The 22748-nt window shown below is 40.9% G+C and overlaps 1 protein-coding gene across 4 annotated transcripts in view; it reads right to left on the bottom strand.

The window, feature by feature from the left end:
• The window catches only part of LOC126100168 (protein diaphanous), a 345883-nt gene that overhangs the window by 71543 nt on the left and 251592 nt on the right, over positions 1-22748 (bottom strand). For 2 of the 4 annotated variants that reach the window (XM_049910715.1, XM_049910718.1), the window contains exons 2-3: positions 6128-6289; positions 833-934 (exon numbers count right to left, since the gene is read on the bottom strand). In XM_049910715.1, coding sequence (XP_049766672.1) covers positions 833-934; positions 6128-6289 — 264 coding nt within the window. The other 2 variants (XM_049910716.1, XM_049910717.1) reach the window with 2 other exon arrangements.

Below are 22748 nucleotides of genomic sequence, written 5' to 3'. Positions count from 1 at the left end.
TGCTACAACTGCTTTCTCAGGAGAATGCAACAACTGCTGTACAGGATGGCTAACAGTAGTTTCCTGTCATGCACTGTAGTGCAGAGTGTGGAGATATACGTAGATTCTGTTGGTGTATGTTTTTTACATGTGTTACATTATTTCTGCTTTCCATATAGTATTAACACATTAATGGGAAAATAAACACTGGATATTTTACACTCTTTTTCACTACAGATGCAAAAGGCAGACTATGGAAGAATCAGTACAACTCAAGAAACAGCCTGTAGGTTTTCCTTGCAGTGTAGTGAGGTAGGGACCTGCCTGCTTGCTCTTCAGTTTGCAGACAGACTATATTGGCAATGTGCAACAGCATTCTTATTATATTGCAGAATTCCTATAAAGGTTGACATACTACAGTATCTGTGCCCAAGTTTGCTATGAAATATTAGCGAGAAAGCCAAAACAATGAACTTGAGAACTTCTTGTCCCACCACTATGATGACTCTTCAAATATCAAATTAACCAATCATGTAAGAATTGACTTCCTGTAATCCTCCCCCCCCCCCCCCCCCAATCTTAAAAACTATGAAAAATTTGTGTGGTAGCTGTTCTGACAATCCACACTTTTGCAGCATACATGCAATAAATTCAAGGTGATGTTTGGGAGCACTGGTGCCATTACACTGAGGTTTCATTTGTTAAATGAACATTGTGATGAGGAAACTTTTGAAAAGCTATAGGTAGAATCTATCGCATGTATTACAATGGTCACAGAATATGCAGAATATCATTATGTGGTTGTATTGATTTGATATTAGGAGACACATATATGTGGCATTTGGAGAAATACCTGATTTAAGCCTTTAGAGTGCATGATGAGCATTTTCTTCTTTTTGACAGTCGGTTGGTTCCGGAGGGGTTCTTTCTTTTCGTCAGTTAGGTTCATATCATTCTGCAACAGAAATTACAATTTAATTGCATGAATCTGTTACAAACTGGCAAAAAATAAAAATAAGAAAACAAATTAGTGACAATGCTATCATTGTCTAGATCGCGTTGAACACTAATTTGGCACTAAAATGTGCAATCACAAGATTGTGCTGCATGAAAATTATGAAACAAGTTATGTCACTTGTGATTTGTGCTGATGTCAAAAAATAGTTCAAATGGCTCTGAGCACTATGGGACTTAACTTCTGAGGTCATCAGTCCCCTAGAACTTAGAACTACTTAAACCTAACTAACCTAAGCACATCACACACATCCATGCCCGAGGCAGGATTCGAACCTACGACCATAGCGGTCGCGCGGTTCCAGACTGTAGCACCTAGAATCGCTCGGCCACTCCGGCCGGCAGCTAATGTTACTACCAAATCAATGACATTTCTGTTGATAATGGGAGATTATTTAAGTAATTTGGTGCATGTGTCCAATGTTGCTTAAATTCTCACTGCCCTATTTAAAAGCCAACACCATATAATTATTGAAACCTGTCTGCATAACATTTACAAATAAAATAATTGTTTATAGTTAATTATAATTAATTATTCAAACAGTTAAGGAATATGAAAATTTAATACTGATAGGTGGGCTGAATTCAATAATAGGAAAAGGAACACAATGAAAAATAGTAGTTGAATGTGAACTGGTGGAAATGATTGAAAGAGAATGATGTCTGGTACATTTCTCTACAGAGCATAATTTAATCCTTGTTAACACTAGGTTTAGGAATCAGGAAAGAAGGTTGTAGATGAGGAAGAGATCTGGAGACACCGGAAGGTTTCATATTGATTATATGATGGTATGACAGAGATTGCGGAACCAGATTTTAAGCTGTAAGAAATGTCCAGGGGCAGATGTGGACTCTGGCCACAACTTGTTGGTTATGAACTGTATGTTAAAACTGAGGGAATTGAAAAAGGTGGAAATTAAGGATACGAGATCTGGATAAGTTCAAAGAACCAGAGGTTGTTGAGAGTTTGAGAGGGAGTATTAGGCAACAATTGATAAGAACAGGGGAAAGGAATACAGTAGAAGATGAATGAGTAGGTTTGAGAGATGAAATAGTGAAAGCAGCAGATGATCAAATGGGTAAAAAGGCAAAGACTACCAGAAATCCTTTGATAACAAAGAATATGTTTAATTTAATTTATGAATGGAAAAAATTTAAAAATGCAGTAAGGGAAGTAGGAAAAACGGAAAACAAACTTCTAAAAAATGAGACTGGCAGGAAGTGCAAAGTGTCTCAGCAGGAATGGCTAAAGGACAACTGTAAGAATTTAGAAACATATATCACCAAGGGAAAGACAGATACTGCCTACAGGAAAATTAAAGAGGCCTTTGGAGAAAAGAAAAGCAACTTTAAGAATATCAAGATCTCTGATGGAAAGGTGGAAGGAGTGTACAGAGAGTCTATACAAGGGAGATGTACTTTAAGGCAATTTTATAGAAATGGGAGAGGATGTAGATAAAGATGAGATGGGAGATATGGTACTACAAGAAGAACGTGACAGAGCACTGTAAGACCTCAGTGGAAACAAGGCCCCTGGAGTAGATGGCATTCTGTCAGAACTACTAATGCCCTTGACAGACCCAGCCATGACAAAACTCTTCCATATGGTGTGCAAAATGTTATGAGACAGGTCATGTACCATGAGAATTCAAGAAGAACACAATAATTCCATTTCCAAAGAAAGGAGATGCTGACCGATGTGAGTATTACCTAACTATCAGATTACTAAGTCATGGTTACAAAATAATAACACAAATTCTTTACAGAAGAAGAATGGAAACACTGGAAGGAGCCAGTCTCGGGGAATATCAGTTTGGATTCCAGAGAAATGTATGAACAGGTGAGGCAATACTGACCATATAACTTCTCTTAGAGGATAGGTTAAGGAAAGGCAGATCTACATTTATGGCATCTGTAGACTTGGAAGAAAGCTTTTGACAGCGTTGACTGGAATACTCTCTTTGAAATTCTGAGCTATCAGGGGTCAAATACAGTGAGCAAAAGGCTAATTACAAGTTGTACAGATGGTAGTTAGTTGAGTGTAGTAGCATGAAAGAGAAGCAGTGGTAGAGAAGGGAGTGAGACAGGGTTGAGACTTATCCCTGATGTTATTCAGTCTGTATACTGAGCAAGCGTTAAAGGAAGCCAAAGACAAATTTGGAGTAGCAATTAGTGTTCAGGGAGAAGAAATAGAAACTCTGAGGTTTGCCGATCACATTGTATTTCTGTCAGAGACAGGAAAGGACTTGGAAGAGCAGCTGAATGGAATGAACTAAGTCTTGAAAGGAGAACGTTAAGATGAACATCAACAAAAACAAAACAAGGATAATGGAATTAAATCAGGTGATGCTGAGGAAATTAGATTAGGAAATGACACACCGAAAGTAGTAGAGGGAGTTTTGCTATTGGGCGGCAAAATAACTGATGATGGACTAAGTAGAGAAGATATAAGATGAAGACTGGCAATGGGAAGAAAAACATTTCTGAAAAAGAGAAGTTTTGAGGAGGTACTGAAATGAAATGGGTGAAAAAGAAATTTGTGGTATAAGCTGAGAGAAGACAGGATCGGTTGATAGGACACAATCTGAGACATGTAAGACTCATCAGTTTAGCACTGGAAGAAAATATGGAGGTTAAAAATCACAGAGGAGATCAAGAGATGGATACAGTAAGCAGATTCAGAAGGCTGTAGGTTGCAGTAGTTATTCAGAGATGAAGAGCACTGTACAGAATAGAGTAGCATGGAGAGCCACATCAAATCAGTCTTCTGACTGAAGATCACAATACAGTTAATTCTCCTTGAAATGACAGTAGATCCACATAGGTATGCGACATTCACATTTACATGAGTTGTACTAATTTCAACTAACTTTTTATGCATGTTGTAGATGACTTTAGCTTTTTCATTGTAAAATTCAGCTGTTTCATCACTATCACTGAGATAGTGCACAGTAATGTAATACGCGAGCGGCAGTTAAGTGTATATGAAATATCTGACACACATAGCTATAAGAATAAAGATTAAAGTATTTTTTATTCAGATCATTAACTACAAGAATGCTTTGTACAAAACAGGCATGGCATTTGTTGAATACTAACTGGCAGAAATTGAGAAAATAAATTGAGTGGGATTTTAAAATGAATTCAGCTAATTATGTACACTGATTTTGAGTACCAATATCTTATAAAGTTCACAAAACTACATTTCAGTAGTAGTATGCACACAATGGAGAACACCGATCTGAAAGAAGTTTCCATAAAAAAGTGCAATCCGAATGTAAAATATTTCACCTTGTATTCATAAATCAACAGCTGCTCTCTTGTTAAAATAATAAGTGTATTATGTTAAAATATAATTTACAATTATTCCTATGTCACAAGGATACTCCAACCAAAGTACAAAAGCACATTTATGTAAACAGTGTCCAATTCGGTAAAAATCAAATAGCTCTGTCCCAGTGGAGAGACCAAATGTGACTAACTGCAGCTTTTTTTGTTAGTTACTAATGACAACTTTCTTTGACAATGAGATTATTGCCATTAGGAAATAACCAGTTTTACCACACTGCATTCCTTCCGAACTTTATTGATTGCTACATCAGCTTACTAATTCCCTGGATTCTTACATACCAGCAGAACAACAGACAGCTGTCGAAGCATGAGAGGAAAGTTCTGCATACACTTCCCCACTCTCTATCATGTGCACATTTGCTGTAATAGTTTTAGGGCATCCATCCAAAGACAAAAATCACTTAATTTCAGTAAAACCAGAACAGGCAGCAAATACTTTTTTTCTTTTTAAACAGAAAGTCCTTTTGGAGACCTTGTCTTTAAGTCCCTGATACATGACAATCACACTTATTTACATCACAAATTTGGTCCAGAAATACTGGTACATCTCTTAAACTTTGCAGAGCTCTTAATTCTCAGTTCCAATGACTTCATATACATGAATAAATGGATAAAAAGGCACGTACAAAAAACTTAAAACCTCTTTTCCCTGTCCACAACTTCTGGTTCATAATTTATGTTTCCACTGATGTGTCATTATTTTGAGTGATGAGGATGAGCAGAAGATTGAAATGTTGGTAATACTGGACTGATACTTCCTGAAGCCACCATGGAAGTGACTAAGGAACTGTTCAGAATTATAGATATATATAGACAATGTGGCTGTTGATCACTTCCTCCACAGTCTTCCACAAACAAAGCAACACTAACAACTGATCACATATGGATAATCCTTCCCAGATTTAAGTAGGTGGATTAAAGCAGATTTTCTTCTCAAGTCTGGAAACTGTCCTCCTGCCCAAACAAACAAACAAATTAAAAGAGAGAGTTCCTATTGTTCTGCCTGTGAGGCATCTCAGCATATGGTAATGAACTATCATAACCACATTTTACAGTCACGGAACAAGATAATTTCCGAAGAACTGAAGGCTGGATGCTTCACAAATGTGACCAATCTCATTTGTGACAGAATACACATTTGTGGCTCCTTTCAAAGTATATAAATGTGGTTAGTTGGCTGTAGCTGTAGCATACACTTTGCTGAGCACTGGTGGTTTACTTTTGGATATTGCTCTGCTTGGTCAATGGACCCCAATTAGTGATCACTGACCACTTCCTACTAACCGGTATATGTTAGGGAAGGCCAGCATAATGAGAGGTAAGTGGTCAATCATGGCCCCATAACAGTGCAAAGTTGCATGCTGTGCTTTATTTTCAGAATAAATAATACTCATGACAACATTAAACTCGCAGCAGCTCAACCCAGTTAAACTATACTTACAGTTATCCCACCCCCTGGCCATATGGTAGAAAAGCCCCATTCATGTCATGTGTGTTAAAATACAGAAAACACGAAGTAATAAAGCATTACTTAGATGCGTGACTAGGTTTGAAATTTATTTCCCAGATTCCATTTTCTTTCTTTTGTTGTTGTCGTCATCATTCAAAAGATTCTGCTCTACACTCTATACAATTACGTAACTAACTATATTATGAGAAAAGAAGCAATTAGTAATATCTGAAAATCCATGTGTACAGAAGCATACCTCGCATTTTGGTTAATAATTTCCTTCTTTTGTAAATATGTTCTATTTGTACAGCAATGTAATAATAAATTACTTACCAGCATTTCCTCAAATCTTTTGTTGAGGGTCTCTTCGTCAAGCTCCTCAATAGACTGTGCGTGTTGTTCCTCGATCTCATTGAAGTCCGACTCTGAATGTGGCCGGGGGATGTGGCTGCCATTGCCACGTCCACCTTTCTTTGGCCGAGAGAAAAGGTCCAGCTGCAACAAAAATATATATTTAGGAAACACACATTAAACAGAAGGAGATGATTTTTGCTAAGACACACTGATACTACTACAGCATCTGAAGATGCTGTTTCATTGTGCAATTTCTTTTGGTTTCTTAATGTGATACACTGCATCCTATTAGTTAGACAGGACAAAAACCAGGTACTGGCATGTTCTGCAATACCATAAAATTTAAACTTCAGTAGAACAGGGTTAACTCCACAATCAAATCCTTTTGACCAATCAGATTTGAAATTGCCAATTGGTATTTTCTGTAACTTGTGTATCGAAAAATAAATGAGCGTGCTCCGTGGTCAGGCCCTGCAAAGAACCACAGTGGAACTGAGCCAGATGTAGTATTTTTATTTTAAAAAATTGCCAGAAACAATAAGCAGAAAAGAAAATACTGTGAGCAAATAGAGTTAAATCCCCAAACCTTCAACTTTTGTCATTCGCTGATTATCCCTGGAGAGTACTAGTTCTAATTCTTTACTAATCTACCATAAAATATCTTAGAACCACAAATAGTTCAGTAGCAGTGCACTTATAGTGTCTGCAGCTGTTGCATTGCATGCCAGTTTTGGTACAATTCTTGTGATGAAAAATGGGAACTGAATACAACAAATCATGAGTAGGTTGTTGGTAGCCTATCAAAACACTCGTTCCTATGTTTCATAAATAAAGTTACTTTGTATTTCATTCTATTAGATTAGAATTTAATCACATCATTAACTCTCATGCAAACTGTCAATTTTGCAACCTAACCTAGACACCAGCCTATGCTAAAGATCAGTCTGTTAGCCCATCTAGTTGTCTTTCCATTCTCCACATCAAAAACAAATGTAATCAATTCACATCTTCTGCCAAATCATTAGATCCTATGATTTTCAATCGTGTATACTGTCAACTGACTGGCTAAGACCAACATCAAGAAACTGCCAACATCAGTACAAAACCTGAACACTGTATGTGCAATTTAGCCAGTAGTTCTATTTCATGATGAAACAAGTATTATAATGAAGCCTAATGAATAAACACTTTAAAATTAATAATCTCTGCTAATGGACTGCCGATGAACTTTAATAAAACACAAAATGCGCAATTCTGAACTGCACAAGGCCTGGCCGAGTCATGATAAATAATGCATGAGGGTAAACCATTAAACAAAACAGAATCTTATAAGCTACTGGGTGTTTATTTTGATAAGAATCTGAACTGGAAGTCACAAATTACAGATCTTAAATGCGTAAGTTCTGCAACTTTTGTACTAAAGAAAAATTGAGTTACTTATGCTATTCTCATTCCCTAACTGCTTATAACATCTTATCTAAGGTAATTTTTCATTGAGGAAAACAGTCTTTATTGTTGAGAAGTGTGTAATGAGGATAATATACCCATTATTGAGTCTCTTGTATATAGCTGCTTACACAGTTGGGCAAAATGCCAACAGTCACGCAGAACATTTATGAAATTTACTGTTAATAATCATAGTTTGAAATCAATAATTATATATATAAAAGCAGAGTGTATGTATGTAGTGCTAGATTTCTAACATAAGAGGTATTGTGACCTTCAAGGATTTTTCTTTTGGCATTTAGACTTTGACACATTGTTTTACTGCTTTTCTGAGTATTTTATGTGTGAATACAACATCTGTTGTACATCCCTTGAACCAGAGACAAAAGTTCTATTGTACCATGTCTCGAATTCTACTTATCTCGATTTCTTTTCGTCAGAGGTACCAGTGAACACCATCAAGCACACTATGTACTCGAGACAAACTGAAATCATATCTACTTGATATCAACTACGCCAAATAATTTCTCAATGTGTGCTGTGGCGTTTTTTGATAGAGATATTGAGCATAGTTAAGCACAAATCACTAAAAAAAAGCACCTTAAGACAGATTTGTAAATATGGCCTCTATGTTGTCAAATTTTTCACTGAGAAATTGTACTACAATTGCAAAACTGACTCATTTAACATCATGGCAGGGGGTTACTATTAGAATCAGTGCAATACGCAAACAAAAAAAAGCTAAACTAAACATCAGTAATTGGCTGGGTACTAAATTCAAAGGGCAGCGAAAGCCAGGGGAACAGAACTGCCTTCACTCCAGCCTTTGGCTTAACATCAGTTTTACTTCTATTACAGTAATTTAAGGCATGGGGTTTTTAACACAACAAAATTAGGTAGTTGCGCTACTATGAGGATGCAAATCAGGTTTAATTCAACAAAGGCTGCAATGGTTATGAGCATTAGTTACCTTTGAGAATGGACATAGTGAGTTGATCTTAGTCAAGAATGTTTTAAGGCAACAAAGGTGCCATTATCAAAACCTCAGAGTTTGAACAAGTTCATGTAATTGGGTTATGAGCGGCTGGATGTTCCTTCTGCGATACTGCCACTGTAAATGATTTCTGGCAGCGGTTGTCAAGAGAATGTACAGTTGCAAGAAGACCGGGGCCCAGATGGCCACATGGCATTACCGAGAAGAAAGACCATATCTTCAGCGTATAGCTCTGGCACATAATACTGCATCTGCAGCAGCAATTTGAGAAGCAGTTGGCACCAGTGACATAATAAACTATTACAAATCGTTTACTTCAAGGACAGCTCCAAGCCAGATGCCCTGGAATGTGCAATCCATTGACCTCAAACCACCCCTGTTTGCGACTTTGGTGGCGTCACATGAGAGGTCTTTGGAGGGCAGGGTGGGTGTCTGTTGTATTTTCTGACAAAAACTGATTCTGTGTCTGTGCCAGTGATGGCTGTGTGTTGGTTATAAAGAAGTCAGTTGAGGGCCAGCAAACAACCTGCCTGGGTGCTAGAACATCGTACCTACAACTGGAGCTATGGTCTAGGGTCAGATTTCATATGACAACAGCAGCACTCTCGTGTTATCCCATCCAGCCTGAGCACAAATCTGTACGTCACTCTGGTGATTCGGTCTGTTGGGCTGCCATTCATGGCCAGCATTCCAGAGGGTTTTTCGCTCACCAACATACCACTGTTGCAGCCCAACATGCTCAATGGAGTGTCGACATTTTGCCTTGGCCTGCTCGATCACCAGATCTGCCTCCAATTGAAAATGTATGGGACACCACAAGTGCCATCCAGAAACAGCATTAACCCATCTGATTGCAACAGGCAAAGAAATCCATTCCATAAAATGACAACCAGCACCTGTACAACACAATGCATGCACATCTGGATACTTCCACCCAACATTCTGGTGGTTACACTGATTATTAATGTTCCAGCATTTCACATTTGCAAAGCTTTATCTCGCACTTACCTTAACCTGTGATCTTGCAATGTTAATCATTTAATTGGGTTACCTAGACGAAAGTAATCACGAAAATTCATTACTCTACGCTACATTAACTATCTTTTGGTGTTGCGATTTTTTCCGTCAGTGTATTTTCCCCAGAGTCTAACTATTGACGAATCACTGAATGTTTATCATAAATTCCACCATGTAGGTCGCTTAAGACTTAACGTCAGAGTGTTGGAACATGTGCAGCACTTGCTTATCAGCTTGACGCCTAGGAGTAACGCTACACCAACAATCTTTTGCCGTTCCCGAGAATGCAGAGTACTGACACTACGTCGCTAATAGTGTTAACGAGGGAAGGCATCTTTGCGAAATGCTGCACAGTAACGAACAGAACTAGAGAGCTAAAGACGGGCACGTGAAGCACGTACAGTGTATACATATTCTCCCAGCAGAGGATTTCATTCATATTTGATGTTTCTGTAACCCAATGACATCGTGGTCGTGTGAGAAGTTTTACAATGCCCGTTTTGAAAATTCTACATTTTACATAGTGAAATATTTTCTGGTCTTTGACGACAGAATACATGTCACACCTATATGACGAATTACATATACAACTGTACATATTTTACATATTACATTAGACGATTTGCGGCATTCCCGTCGTAATTTCCCTAGGACAGCAGTAAAAGTTGTCTTTTAGAAGGCACCTGCAGGATCCACGGAAAGCATTAATAAAAAGACCCAAGAACTCTGTCGAAATATCTGCACGAATTAACCCACGACTAGCGCTATAAGGGGGATAATTATTCCGCTGTAAGCGCTATAAACGCAGCTGGTGGTCGTCTCATTAATGCTTACAAATCACTACAGCTGTTCTAAGGCTCATTTATGGAATGAATCACTGAAATACTCGTATATCGATTCGGAACACCTGAAGTTTTTGGAACAAAAATATTCTTTGTGAACAAAACAATAACTTACTGGAACGTTAGCATCTTATCTGCTTTAAAAATCGAAAAAGAAGGGAGGGAGGGAAGTTCGGGGTTTAACGTTCCGAAGACTACGAGACACGGTGAGCACACACTCGGATCGGCGACAGATACGAAAGGAAATCAGTCGCATTGTTTTCAAAGGAACCGTCTCGGTTTATTTAGGAAAACCACAGACAGGGTGTCCGGTTGATGATTTGAACCCCCTTCCTCACGACTCCGGTGTATTACCACTACGCCGCCTCTCTCTGTGCTTTACAAATGACAAGGTGTGTTTGCCAGCACAGAAATAACTGAGATCAATGCACTTTTGAAGACGAAGCCACTAGACACGTTTGCTCAGATTACACAGCACAAGTAACTCAAAATATACATGTCTATCCGATACAAACTAATTGCTGACCTCCATTCACTAGTTGCGAATCTGTCAGTGCAATTTTAGTTCAGCGACTAGCCCTATGCTTTGGGGAACGAAAAATGGGCAAACATCTATTCGATCGTTGACATTGTTTTCTCGTTCTGCGCTACAGTTATACAACTCTTTCACAATAACGATAGGCGATCTTGACGCTCCCCGCCCTATGTGAACAGAAGAGTTAAACGGACGTTAATGTGCATGAAGAATAGAAGATACTTCTTAAACACTGTATTTTGGTGCATTCTTCATGCATATTTAGGATACACATATTTTGGAAGTTTTTCACATAATCACCACCAGTATCATTTTCAAAGGGTCTGTAACTGGTTCTTTTTCTTTTTTTTCCATCGTTGAAAACAGTATTGCACATCCAACCTCCTCGCTGCCTGTAAATATATTTCCATCCAAGAATTCTCTAATCTTAGGAGAAAAGTGGAATGACTTTGTATGGAATGTACAGAGCACGATGGAAAAGCCAAAACTTCTCGCCCGAAGTGGTATTACCTCACGAGCGACAATCAAGATGCGGACGGGCACTGTTAACAACAGCAATCGCAACAACATTCGTATCCGTTATTTTGGATAGCGTGGCCTATTTTTTATGAACTCTTGTGGAGCTTATAAAGTTTCATCGCCCGTTACAGCCCGATTTAGGGTAGTGGAATCTCAGCGTCACCAACTACGGTTGTGGTTAACTACTGGAAGAAGTACCTGCACTGAAAGACTGAAAATACACGCGTCCGTAATGCAAATCCCATCAACCTGCCAGACAGACTGCCAAGGACATCAGTCGCAAGAAGTGGTGGTTCAGATGATTACAGCACCAAAAGAAAAGACTAGGTTTTTTTTCTATTCGTTAAATGCATAGTTTTCCGTGGCGTCATTCCTTATATGTAATGAAAACAACTATTCACTGACGCTAGGGGGACTTCGTGTTACCGTTAGCACTTTCTTTCTACAGTGCAGCTTGGCTTGGATACAACTTTCATTTTCACGTAAAAAATAACGATCTGAACTGAGACATGTGAATTCCGAAGAAGCACAACCATCCAAAGCCCTCCACCTTTTTTTTTTATAAAAATAGTCCGTATATGCCACCCCCAATGAAGATTGACCCGTGCTAGCAAAACGTCTAGAAAATCGTTAAACAAATGTCTGCCGAATACTCCGAGACAGAGACAAATGTTCAAATGTGTGTGAAATCTGATGGGACTTAACTGCTAAGGTCATCAGTCCCTAAGCTTACACACTACTTAATCTAAATTATCCTAAGGGCAAACACACACACCCATGCCCGAGGGAGGACTCGAACCTCCGCCGGGACCAGCCGCACTGTCCATGACCGCAGCGCCTCAGACCGCTCGGCTAATCAGGTGCGGCTATTCCGAGACAGAAAATAACTGGCAATACATAAACATGTAGCTACGAATGTTTCTACAAATTTGTAATAATATAAAGTTTTAGCTCTCGTGCGTACCAGCGACCTGACATGGTTCCACCTTTTATGAACAGCAATGTCATCACGTAATATTCATTTTTGAGGGCAAATTAACAATGCCCGCCGACAGAGCGTTAGAATCCGTAAACCAATTACATGGTAGCCTCCAGATATCCGAAGGGCCAACGCTTAATTAAACGCGAGTGCTCAAGAGGCGTCATGTGTCGTGATTCACACGCAACAGAAACATCGGAATCCTGCCCATAAGACGCGATCCGGAGCGAATGTGTTCCTCTGAATGGCAAGGGTGTGCCGCCCCCAGAACGACCATGTCCAATGAAACATTGTGGTTCGGGCTAGTGATTTCTATTCTTTTCGTAGGAAAGGGCATATTAAGATTCAAAGACCGTCCACAACATAACACGCGGAGCACAAGTTTGTATTGACCGAAGGCTGCGGTATTATCAATGCTATTATCTCGATACTGATCTAAAAATATTTAAGGGCATCGAATACACCAATACACGATGGCCAGGCAAAAAGAGAGCTTCTAGAACGCGAATCCAGTGTTACTTTTCGTAAAAGAGGATGGTGGTTCTAAATGGGTCTAAAATATGCAAGTCATACAAAGCAAAACATTGTCACGTAAAATACCTTGTTAAATGACAAGGAAAAAATATAAAAGCAGATGAAGTCTGTCGTCGTCTTCTGTCGAAATCATAACAAAAAACTGTAGCTACTTGGTGTTTCATCAGACGTGTTTCACAAGTCTTCCGGACATGAGTCAATTTCTGTTTTCCCAGCACCTCCTCCCATCCATACCAGTCAGACTGGGAACTTAGTGGGCGCTCATGGACCCGGAAGAGTAGTCTTGCAGCCGAATGGGTTTCTTCCGGTCTGATTGGAAAAGATAAGTTTGGTGACAAGTAAAACAAGAAGCCAGCTAACATTTGGAGTAATTAGAAGGAACAATTCAGTATACATTAAACAGAAAGAAACTTACTCCTGCTTACGCTTTTGGAAAAGACACCTTCGCACTTGAAAGATCAATGCTTGAAGTTTCCGTAAAAGCTGTCTTACGCAAATTCCATTCAGTTTCTTTTTTAATTAGCTTACTAGAGACGGCAGTGGTGTAGACTAGGACATAAAAGCAATCGGCTTGTTTAGTTACAGACGCCTGTGATGTGGAAAGATAATGTTGTTGTTGCTGTTGTTTTTTGTTGTTGTCATCGTTGTATGGGATACATGACAAACCGCTAGAGCTCCTATTATGCAGTCATGTATGCAAACCTGGCCTCAAACCGAAGGACAGGTTGAGTACTGGTGTTCTTTATTAGGCAATATCCTACTGGAGATGGTATGCCCTTGCCGTCTTCCGTCTTACCCAGCCAGTATTGAAAATTGACCTCGATGCCAATTAGCATTTCTGATATGAAAAAATAATCGCAGAGGTGGAAAAAGCGGCAAGTGTCAAAAAAACTCTAGAACCGAGTGGCTTTGGGAGTTGTAGTCTGGCAGTTACACACTGAGCCACACCATACAATCATTGTAAATTAAAATACACCAAAACTAATTAAATTAGGGAAAATGTTAATGGGAGAAGTGCACAAAACAATGTTGTCTAAGGAGCAGTAATATAAAATAGGCTGCATGGTAAGAAACAGTTTTATGACCAAGCGAAGTGTTCTTCCACAGTATATTGTACCAAAGGTGAGAAATGAACGGAAGATTGCCAGGTTACAAATATCGGGGTCCAAATTATGGTTCTCTAAGTCCAGTGCACTATAGAGGTGAATAAATACAAGTAGAGAAAAATACGACGCAACCCGTCAGCTTTGCCTAGTTAAGCTACAACCGTCAGCTTTGTCTAGTTACGCTATCAATAAACGAACTACCCGTCAGCACTATGAGGACTACGTCATACACTCAAGCGTATTTTTAAGTGACGAAGTATGGGGATCCCAACATATACTATATTTATTTATTTATGCATTTATTTTACCTGACAAGATTAGGGCCTTCAGGCCCTCTCTTACACCTAACCAGGCATACTCAGATTCAACAAATTTCAGTTTCTACAGAACATTAAGGACATATAACATGTTATACATAGGTGTTGGGCGCGGACTATGACAATGTCTTCAAACATCTGGAAAGTATCGGACAATAGTGTTACATAGAGCTTTTCCTAGTGGTGGGAAGGCGACGACGAAGTAAACGTAACAACTGATTTACATACTGAATTTAAATTGCTGGCTTTCCCAACTCACAACCAAACTATGTATGATCTTCCAATCTAATGTTACAAATCAGTCCATCTTACAACTTCCATTTAAAAAACAAACAAATAAAAAAGTGCCGACAATGGCGCCCTTAATCAAAGCAGAACGGCAATATAGTGAATTTCACTACATCGCACTAAACAATTGGGTTGATACTTACGTTCCGTACAGACCAACACTTAGATGGTTAGTAACAATCCAAACATCACAGACATGAGAAGAAAACAAAAACGAAACTGAAGAATGGACTTCCGCCAGGCCACTTCTATTGCGGTAACCTGGAGACCCTCGATCGGTCGGTCGTTAATGAACACACACACACACGCTGTACCACCAATGCCAACACCTGACGCTGAATGTACTGCATTCCAAGTTAGCAACATCTTACAGTCGCGCCAGCATCTCATCTACAATGAAAACAAAACACCTCACTACACCGCCGCCTGCTCTGAGGCAGATCGCATCCTCACCATCAGATCCATTCCGAAAGCACTGCTCGCAAATGGCGGGACAATCGGTTGTTCACTCCACTGAAGGGAAAGAAGACTGCCCGTGGCGGAGGTACACTGATCACGGACGCTCAGCGGGGCTGCGACAGTGTGGGATTACCTGGAAGATGCTACTCAGGTAATACATTCTTGCACTCGCTTGCGCGGCCGGGCGAACACTGAAGGTGCGTAGCCGCTGCCGCGGCGGCGTCCTCCAGTAGACTTGGTCAAGGTGGCCACGTGACTCACGTTGACATCAGCGTGTTATTTTACTGGCTGAAGTCAAGGCGCGCCGCCAGGGGCGCACAGCTGCGCTGCACCCACGCCGAGCCAAAGCAACGGCCCCTGCAGCGCCTGGCTTCGGCCTCAAGCGTTCGTTACCAGAGTGGCGCGCACTACTACTAGTGTGTGGACTGCAACACGGTCTCAGTGCCGGCTATCACCGATGACTCAGGACTATAGTTTACTCTTCGTCTACCTACATTTGCATGTATGTTACTATAGTTTGTCCACTAAGCTGTCGCACTCGTTAAGTCAATAGACTATGGTCAGGAGGCATTTCAAATCACCGTCCTACTACATTCACTCTCCGTCGGTAGACAGATCGCATACTGATAACAGCCAGATCACGCCCCATCGCCTTGTTCATCTTCTACCAATGACTACAATGCTTATGCGAATTCAAATGTCCTTCCCCCCACCCCCTCCCGTCTCTCCACGCCCCGCGCCAGAATGATTCCTTAATAGAGAGGGCAACGGACTAACGCCGATTCACTGGGCTTGGGGTGAGGGGTTATGCAAGTAATATACAAATACCATATAACAGAAATGTCTCATCGGAAATTATCAAGTGAACTGAAAGCTTCTGACCTTAGCTTAGTCGGTACGAGCACTGCCAGCTTAGGAAAGGTTCCAGGTTCTAGTCCCGGTGCGACACGAAGTTTTAATCCACCAAGAAGTTTGAAAACAGCATGCACTCTACATCAGATTGAAAGATACAGTCTAGAATCACATAAACTGCTTACATTGAAAATGGAATTATAATGCTCCGAAAACGGTATACAAAATAAACATTTTTTTTCTCTTATACGATGAATATGTGTGTGTGGCTTCTTGGCGACTCAATGGGGTTCTATCCCCAGTCAAAACTTGGATTTTTATCTGTCGCTTCCTTCAACTCCGACGATGTTTGTTGATGTGAAAAATGCCGAGTTGCACCGAGGTTTGGAATCCACTTTAAACGACAGGTCCCCTATAACTGGCTGCGTAAATAAGTTCAAACGTCGCAGTAGGTTACGACATACCCCCTCCAGCAGGACAATGCGATGTTCAAAACAAGCTTCGGACTGCTTTACTAACTTAACAATGAAAATAGCAGCTGCGAGCTCACTGCATTCTTTTCAAAATGCACCAAAGCGTTACCGTTCCACAGTGTGCTTTAAATGGCGGTATTTCACACAAACGAAACGACAGGTACCGCCAACTACAAGAATTCTCTGGGAGAAAGTTCCGAAGTAAACAGGCCGGCGTCCTCTGCTGACACCTGAAGTTAAAACTACTCTCGCTGCGCACACTCATATTACAGTAGATTTTGTGCTTTTGAATCTTCTTCATTGTATTGTCTGTTTTGGTTCCGTTCCATGTATACCATCGGCAACTGACTGGTAGTATACGTTACACAAGTATCCTGCTGTGGCTGCTTTTATTAGTTAACATATAATTATACTCTTTTCATGTCACTGACGGTTCTCCTTTATGATAAGACTTATAGAAGATGACAAACGTATGAATTGATAATGTGGCATCAAAAACTTTTATGTTTCATATAAGTGTGTTCCCCGTAACAGTCCTAATTATTTAGGGTCACAGCATATGTACAAAAAAGCGTAAACTGCGCAAACATAAGAGCGTAACCAAAAGACCTTATAATTGTTTCAGTCACAAATTGTTCCACTAGTAAAACAGTCAGTTTTACTGAGGGAGAAAAATAAAGAGGGGGAGGGGGTCAATATGACAGAGAATAAGATGCGAATGATATAGGATACATAGTGCTTCAAAATACTGTTGTTCTGTTCGCATATATATAATTTTCTCGATGCAATAAACGTTTGTCTTAAAGTGTTTATACGACACTTTTCCTATTATTTCAGTTCGCAGTACAATGTAAAAATTATCATGCCATCCTTGTTAAGGATAGCCTTGATTAGCTTTGCTTTGCCCATTAATTAATTCTGGCACTAGAAGTGATATTTTTATAAAAGCTGACACTATGTTCCAAAATTTTTATAAGACGAACGAGCAGTTATAACATTGTCACTGTTCTGTACTGGACATTCCGATGTGACTGTCGTTGAAATTCCGTTGAAGTACAACGTGAATAGACATTAATAATTCTTGAAGTGGGGAAGGGGGGGGGGGGGAGAGAGAGAGAGAGAGAGAGAGAGAGAGAGAGAGAGAGAGAGAGAGAGAGAGAGAGAGAGAGAGAGAGGCGGGGGGGGGGGGGGGAGGGAGGGTTAATACAGGAGAGGACGTAGAGGATGGAGTATGGTGACGAGAGATGTGTAATTTATTAAGAGTTTGCAAAAAAATGTTCAACAAACTCCAGTAGGAGATGCTACCGTACATACGTTGTACATCGCTTAGAAGCATGCTGTCAAAATACCGAAAATGTGAACCCGAGACCTACACAAGTGGTCCAAGTAGAGGAATCTGGACTTATACGGAAGCTTATCGACACTCGTTTCTTTCACGCATAATCTGTAAATAGTAAATACAGACCTGTATAGGAGATATCTACGTGTGATTCAGTACAATTTCCCGAAGAAAGGGATCCTACAGAGCACACGTCGGATGCTGCACATCAACTTCCCGACAGCGTTGTTCACCCCTCATAAGTACTGCAGAAGCAATGAAATGATACAGGAAAACAATATTCCGAATTATCAGCCAAGCTTGCTCAGACCCCTCTAGCATTCAGTGTCGCTATTAAAACCATACTGCCGTAAGAACCGGTCTACTTCTCATTATAGATTCATTACCCTTCGTTTCACTTTTGTACAGACCATTTCGGTGACTGCTGACAAATGTTATACGATTACCTCCTTTTAATCAATACTTGGTGCATGCGTAACATTATTCACGTAAAAGTAAACGCCATAAACGAGTTTTTTTTATATTCTTATTCGAATTTGTGCCTCACTTTGTAGCAGGCAGTCCAGTGGAAAGACAGCCGCTCTGTGCGGTTCCGAAACAGCGGACTGGCTGCAGTGTAGTCGTGAATCTTCTCCATTGTATCCTGCGGTCAACCACATCCGTCGCGCGGTCGAGCGAGGCTGTTCCGCGTCTGCACTTGTTTTTCGGACGTGTTGAGGGCAACTTAGAGTAAATAACTCTCTGCTCAGACAGTCCCGTTCGCAGAATCGTCCGGAGTACACTCATCAACACCGTCACAGTTTTAAGCTGTCATACGGAAATTTGGCACAGGGTAAAAGAATTAATTTCAGCAACATTCCTCAGGCTGCGCGTAAGCCACACTCCCCGCTCCATTCTTTCTCTCGGAGTTACCTCGGAGTTTTGAGACGCGCAACCTTGTAGAGTTTAGAGGAAAGGAAAAGGGGTGGGTTGGGGGGAAGACGGTGGGAGGACTGCGACAAGTTCTGCGGCATGGCATAATTGCTAGCACACTGCCCGCGAAAGGCAGAGATTCGCGTCCGCACCACGGTCTGGTAAGCAGTTTTAACTTAACTAATGTGACCAACACTGCATACACGCGGCAGATAGTAAAACAACTAAATCTCTTCAATAAACATGTGATAGCACTGTATTGTTGCTTTCCCTAATTATAAGACTCACTGTTCACGTATGGAAGTATTCTCCGCCAAACATCCTACGATGTCTCGTGGAGGATAGATGTAGATGAAGACTGAACACTGACAAAAGAGACAAAAAATATAGCTTAAAGTAATGTAATAAAGCCGAATGAATGCATGAAATACTACGCGTTAAATTCATTGTTTTCGAACTATTATAGCACGCGAATAATTTCGGCATATTTAGCACTGAAAAGTATATCTCGTCATATTGACACAAAGACAAGAATGCTACCTTCTTCTGAATACTTCGATTGTCTATTATTTTGTGGAATTATCTTCCGGTGTACTGTTATAAATAAATAAAAACGAGTATGTTTTGAACATGGCTGTGATCAGCAACCGTAATTAATTACGATGTCACAAATTTCCAGCCAACCGGCAGCAAATAGAATTGAAAATTCTTTACTAGTTTTCAACGCCAACTAGAGGCGCCTTCTTCAGAATAAACTTATCTTACATGTGGTTAAAAGGAAATTTGAGCGACATCGCTCTACTCAAAACATTAAAACCACAATTAAAACATTTTGCACGTGAATACGTAACAGGTATAGTAATAATTTTAAAACAATATAACCGGCCGGAGTGGCCAAGCGGTGCTAGGCGCTTGTCTGGAATCGCGCGACCGCTACGGTCTCAGGTTCGAATCCTGCCTCGGGCATGGATGTGTGTGATGTCTTTAGGTTATTTAGGTTTACGTAGTTCTAAGTTCTAGGGGACTGATGACCTCAGCTGTTAAGTCCCATAATGCTCAGAGCCATTTGACGCAAAACAATATATAAATATGCCACTAAGGGCACTACAGTGGTATGGGGCACAAGTCTGATTTAATTACGGAAACAACAATAACTGGTTTCGAAAGTAAACTCATCCACCAGGAATGTATTTCCACTTTTGAATCGCGCTATGGCAAGTATTTTAAAGGTCGACCACATTTGATCACATTGAAATTACGGTCGACTCTCGATAATTCGAAGTTCGATGGGATCACATTGAAATTACGGTCGACTCTCGATAATTCGAAGTTCGATGGACCTCTGGAAAAGTTTGAATAGCTGTGAGTTCGATTCAACGTAAGTGTGACTGATCACGGAGGAATCAAGAAAAAGTCACAGTAAATAAAGCTAAAAAATACTATTGTAATTTCAGTAATATTCGCATGTCTTTACAAACAAACAACTCAGATCAAAAAAAGTTCATTTTTTACTTTTCATTTTTTTTGGGTTAAAACGAAGTAGTACATACAAATTTACGAAAATCTATAACAAAATTTAATTTTTTTTACGAAGAAATAAGTGAACTCTTTCTGCTTCACTAAAGCGCAGCGTGCTTTGTCTATCTCATTTTCTATTGTGACCAATGCCGAAAATACACTGCCAGGCAAAAGAAGCGTCTAGAAGGAAGGGGGGGGGGGGGGAGGAAACGAAATATTGTGAGTTGAGAGGGTATGTGACGTTATTTCAGTTCTCACAAAATCGGCTCAAATTTACACAGATCCTGGCAGTATGAGCCCACTCATCAGTCCTACACTGAACCCATTCTAGCCTGGATGTATGAACTGATTCGACTCTGAAGTGTGTCATCAAGCCGTTGTATCCTCCTCTGTGGAAAGCTGTCCCACAACTGCTGTAAACGATCCTTGTCAACATGGATACTGACGTTGGTACAGAGATGACGTCCAAGCTAGTCTCACGCACGTTCTATGAGGACACCACGATACTGTCGGATGAGACGTAACCCATGAGGACGCACGATGTCCGCGATGTACCGTTGTGCCGTCTGAGTGCCCTCAGCCAGTATCAGCCTCGATCTCAAGTCATACCAGATGGCTCGGCACTCCATGTCGCCAGGCGTAACACCGCTGTGCCTCTCCAAAACAGTGGAAGGCTCTTCCCAAGGTCGCCGCCATACTGGTCGACGTTGGTCATTCGGGGTAGTCCAGAAAGGCAGTTCACCGCTGAACACAAAGATCCCCGGTCGCGGCACCACTGCAATCACAGCCGTTTGAGATGTGTTAAATGCAGCACATGCATGGGTCAGTAATTCCCTAGTCCGGCTGCTACTAGTATCCGACCAATGGCGCGGTATATCACTGAATGTTGCAGGGAGTCTGTTACTTGTCCGCCGATGGCAGGCGCTGATGTGAAGAGGTTAGCCAGACGTCGTCGACAGGAGCCATGACAACGAGTATGCCTGGACAAGAACACTCATTTCCGTGCAATCCAACATCGGGCCACTTTCACATCCGAATGCCCCACAAATCTACAAATTTAACGGTTCGATTAGCCACCAAATGGGAACCTTGACTGAGGCCCATTTCAAACTGTCAGGTACAGATAAGGCTGTCTTATACGAGTATGCAGTATCTGTGTGTCCTTCAATGTGATCACTCAACATCTGACACTGTTCAGGCCCCTTACATGCCGCACCAGGCCTGACAACAGTAAACACGAACAACGCTAATGCATTCTGTTAGCCGTCCGGCTTGTCACTCCGACCAACAATATACCCGCCCATGGTGTGTACATATGTAAAATGACATTGCCATCCCACGATGTATACCACGTGCTTCACGATTTTTGCAGGCAGTGTACATCATTGTCTCGTTTCGTTCTAAGGGTGTACAAGCGCAACGTTTCCAATGACTATTATGCCTCTTTTCAGATGTAATCGATCCTCCTCCCCCTCCTTTTTCTTCTTCTCCTTCAAAACGTTGTTGACAGCGTGGATGGCGGAATCCCAGTAGTTTCGCTACAACCTTGCTTTTCACTCCAGATTCCATGGCCACAATATCCTGTGCCTCTTTTTTTTTTTTTGTGCGAGACTGAAACACTAGGACTTCTTTAAGATCTTTTGTACAACTGATTCACGTACTGCAGTAGGTTATGCACTGCTGAATAAACAAAGAAGTGTCGTGAAGAGCTGAGTGACGAAAGAAATAAACAATTGACGAAACAGTTCCAATTACTGCGTGTTAGACAGCCGTCGACTTCGGATTTTAAGCCACGTCTGTAATGACTATCGCTTCAATTTATCGAGTGTACCAAAACACACAATCTCTTCGAATTATTGATTTATTTATTATTATTTCTCTCCCGGGAGATCAGGCAACATTACTGCCGGCCATTAAAATTGCTACACCACGAAGATGACGTACTACAGACGCGTAATTTAACCGACAGGAAGAAGATGCTGTGATATGCCAACGATTAGCTTTTCAGAGCATTCACACAAGGTTGGCGCCGGTGGCGACACCTACAACGTGCTGACATGAGGAAAGTTTCCAACTGATTTCTCATACACAAACAGCAGTTGACCGGCGTTGCCTGGTGAGATGCTGTTGTGATGCCTCGTGTAAGGAGGAGAAATGCGTACCATCACGTCTCCGAGTTTGATAAAGGTCGGATTGTAGTCTATCGCGATTGCGGTTTATCGTTTCGCGACATTGCTGCTCGCGTTGGTCGAGATCCAATGACTGTTAGTGGAATATGGAATCGGTGGGTTCAGGGGGGTAATATGGAACACCGTGCTGGATCCCAACGGCCTCGTATCACTAGCAGTCGAGATGACAGGCATCTTATCCGCATGGCTGTAACGGATCGTGCAGCCACGTCTCGATCCCTGAGTCAACAGATGGGAACGTTTGCAAGACAACAACCATCTGCACGAACAGTTCGATGACG

This window comes from Schistocerca cancellata, chromosome 9 (genome assembly GCF_023864275.1).
Source record: "Schistocerca cancellata isolate TAMUIC-IGC-003103 chromosome 9, iqSchCanc2.1, whole genome shotgun sequence".
NCBI lineage: Eukaryota > Metazoa > Arthropoda > Insecta > Orthoptera > Acrididae > Schistocerca > Schistocerca cancellata.
Note: the sequence above shows the minus strand (reverse complement) of the source record. Positions and strands in the feature narration are given on the sequence as shown.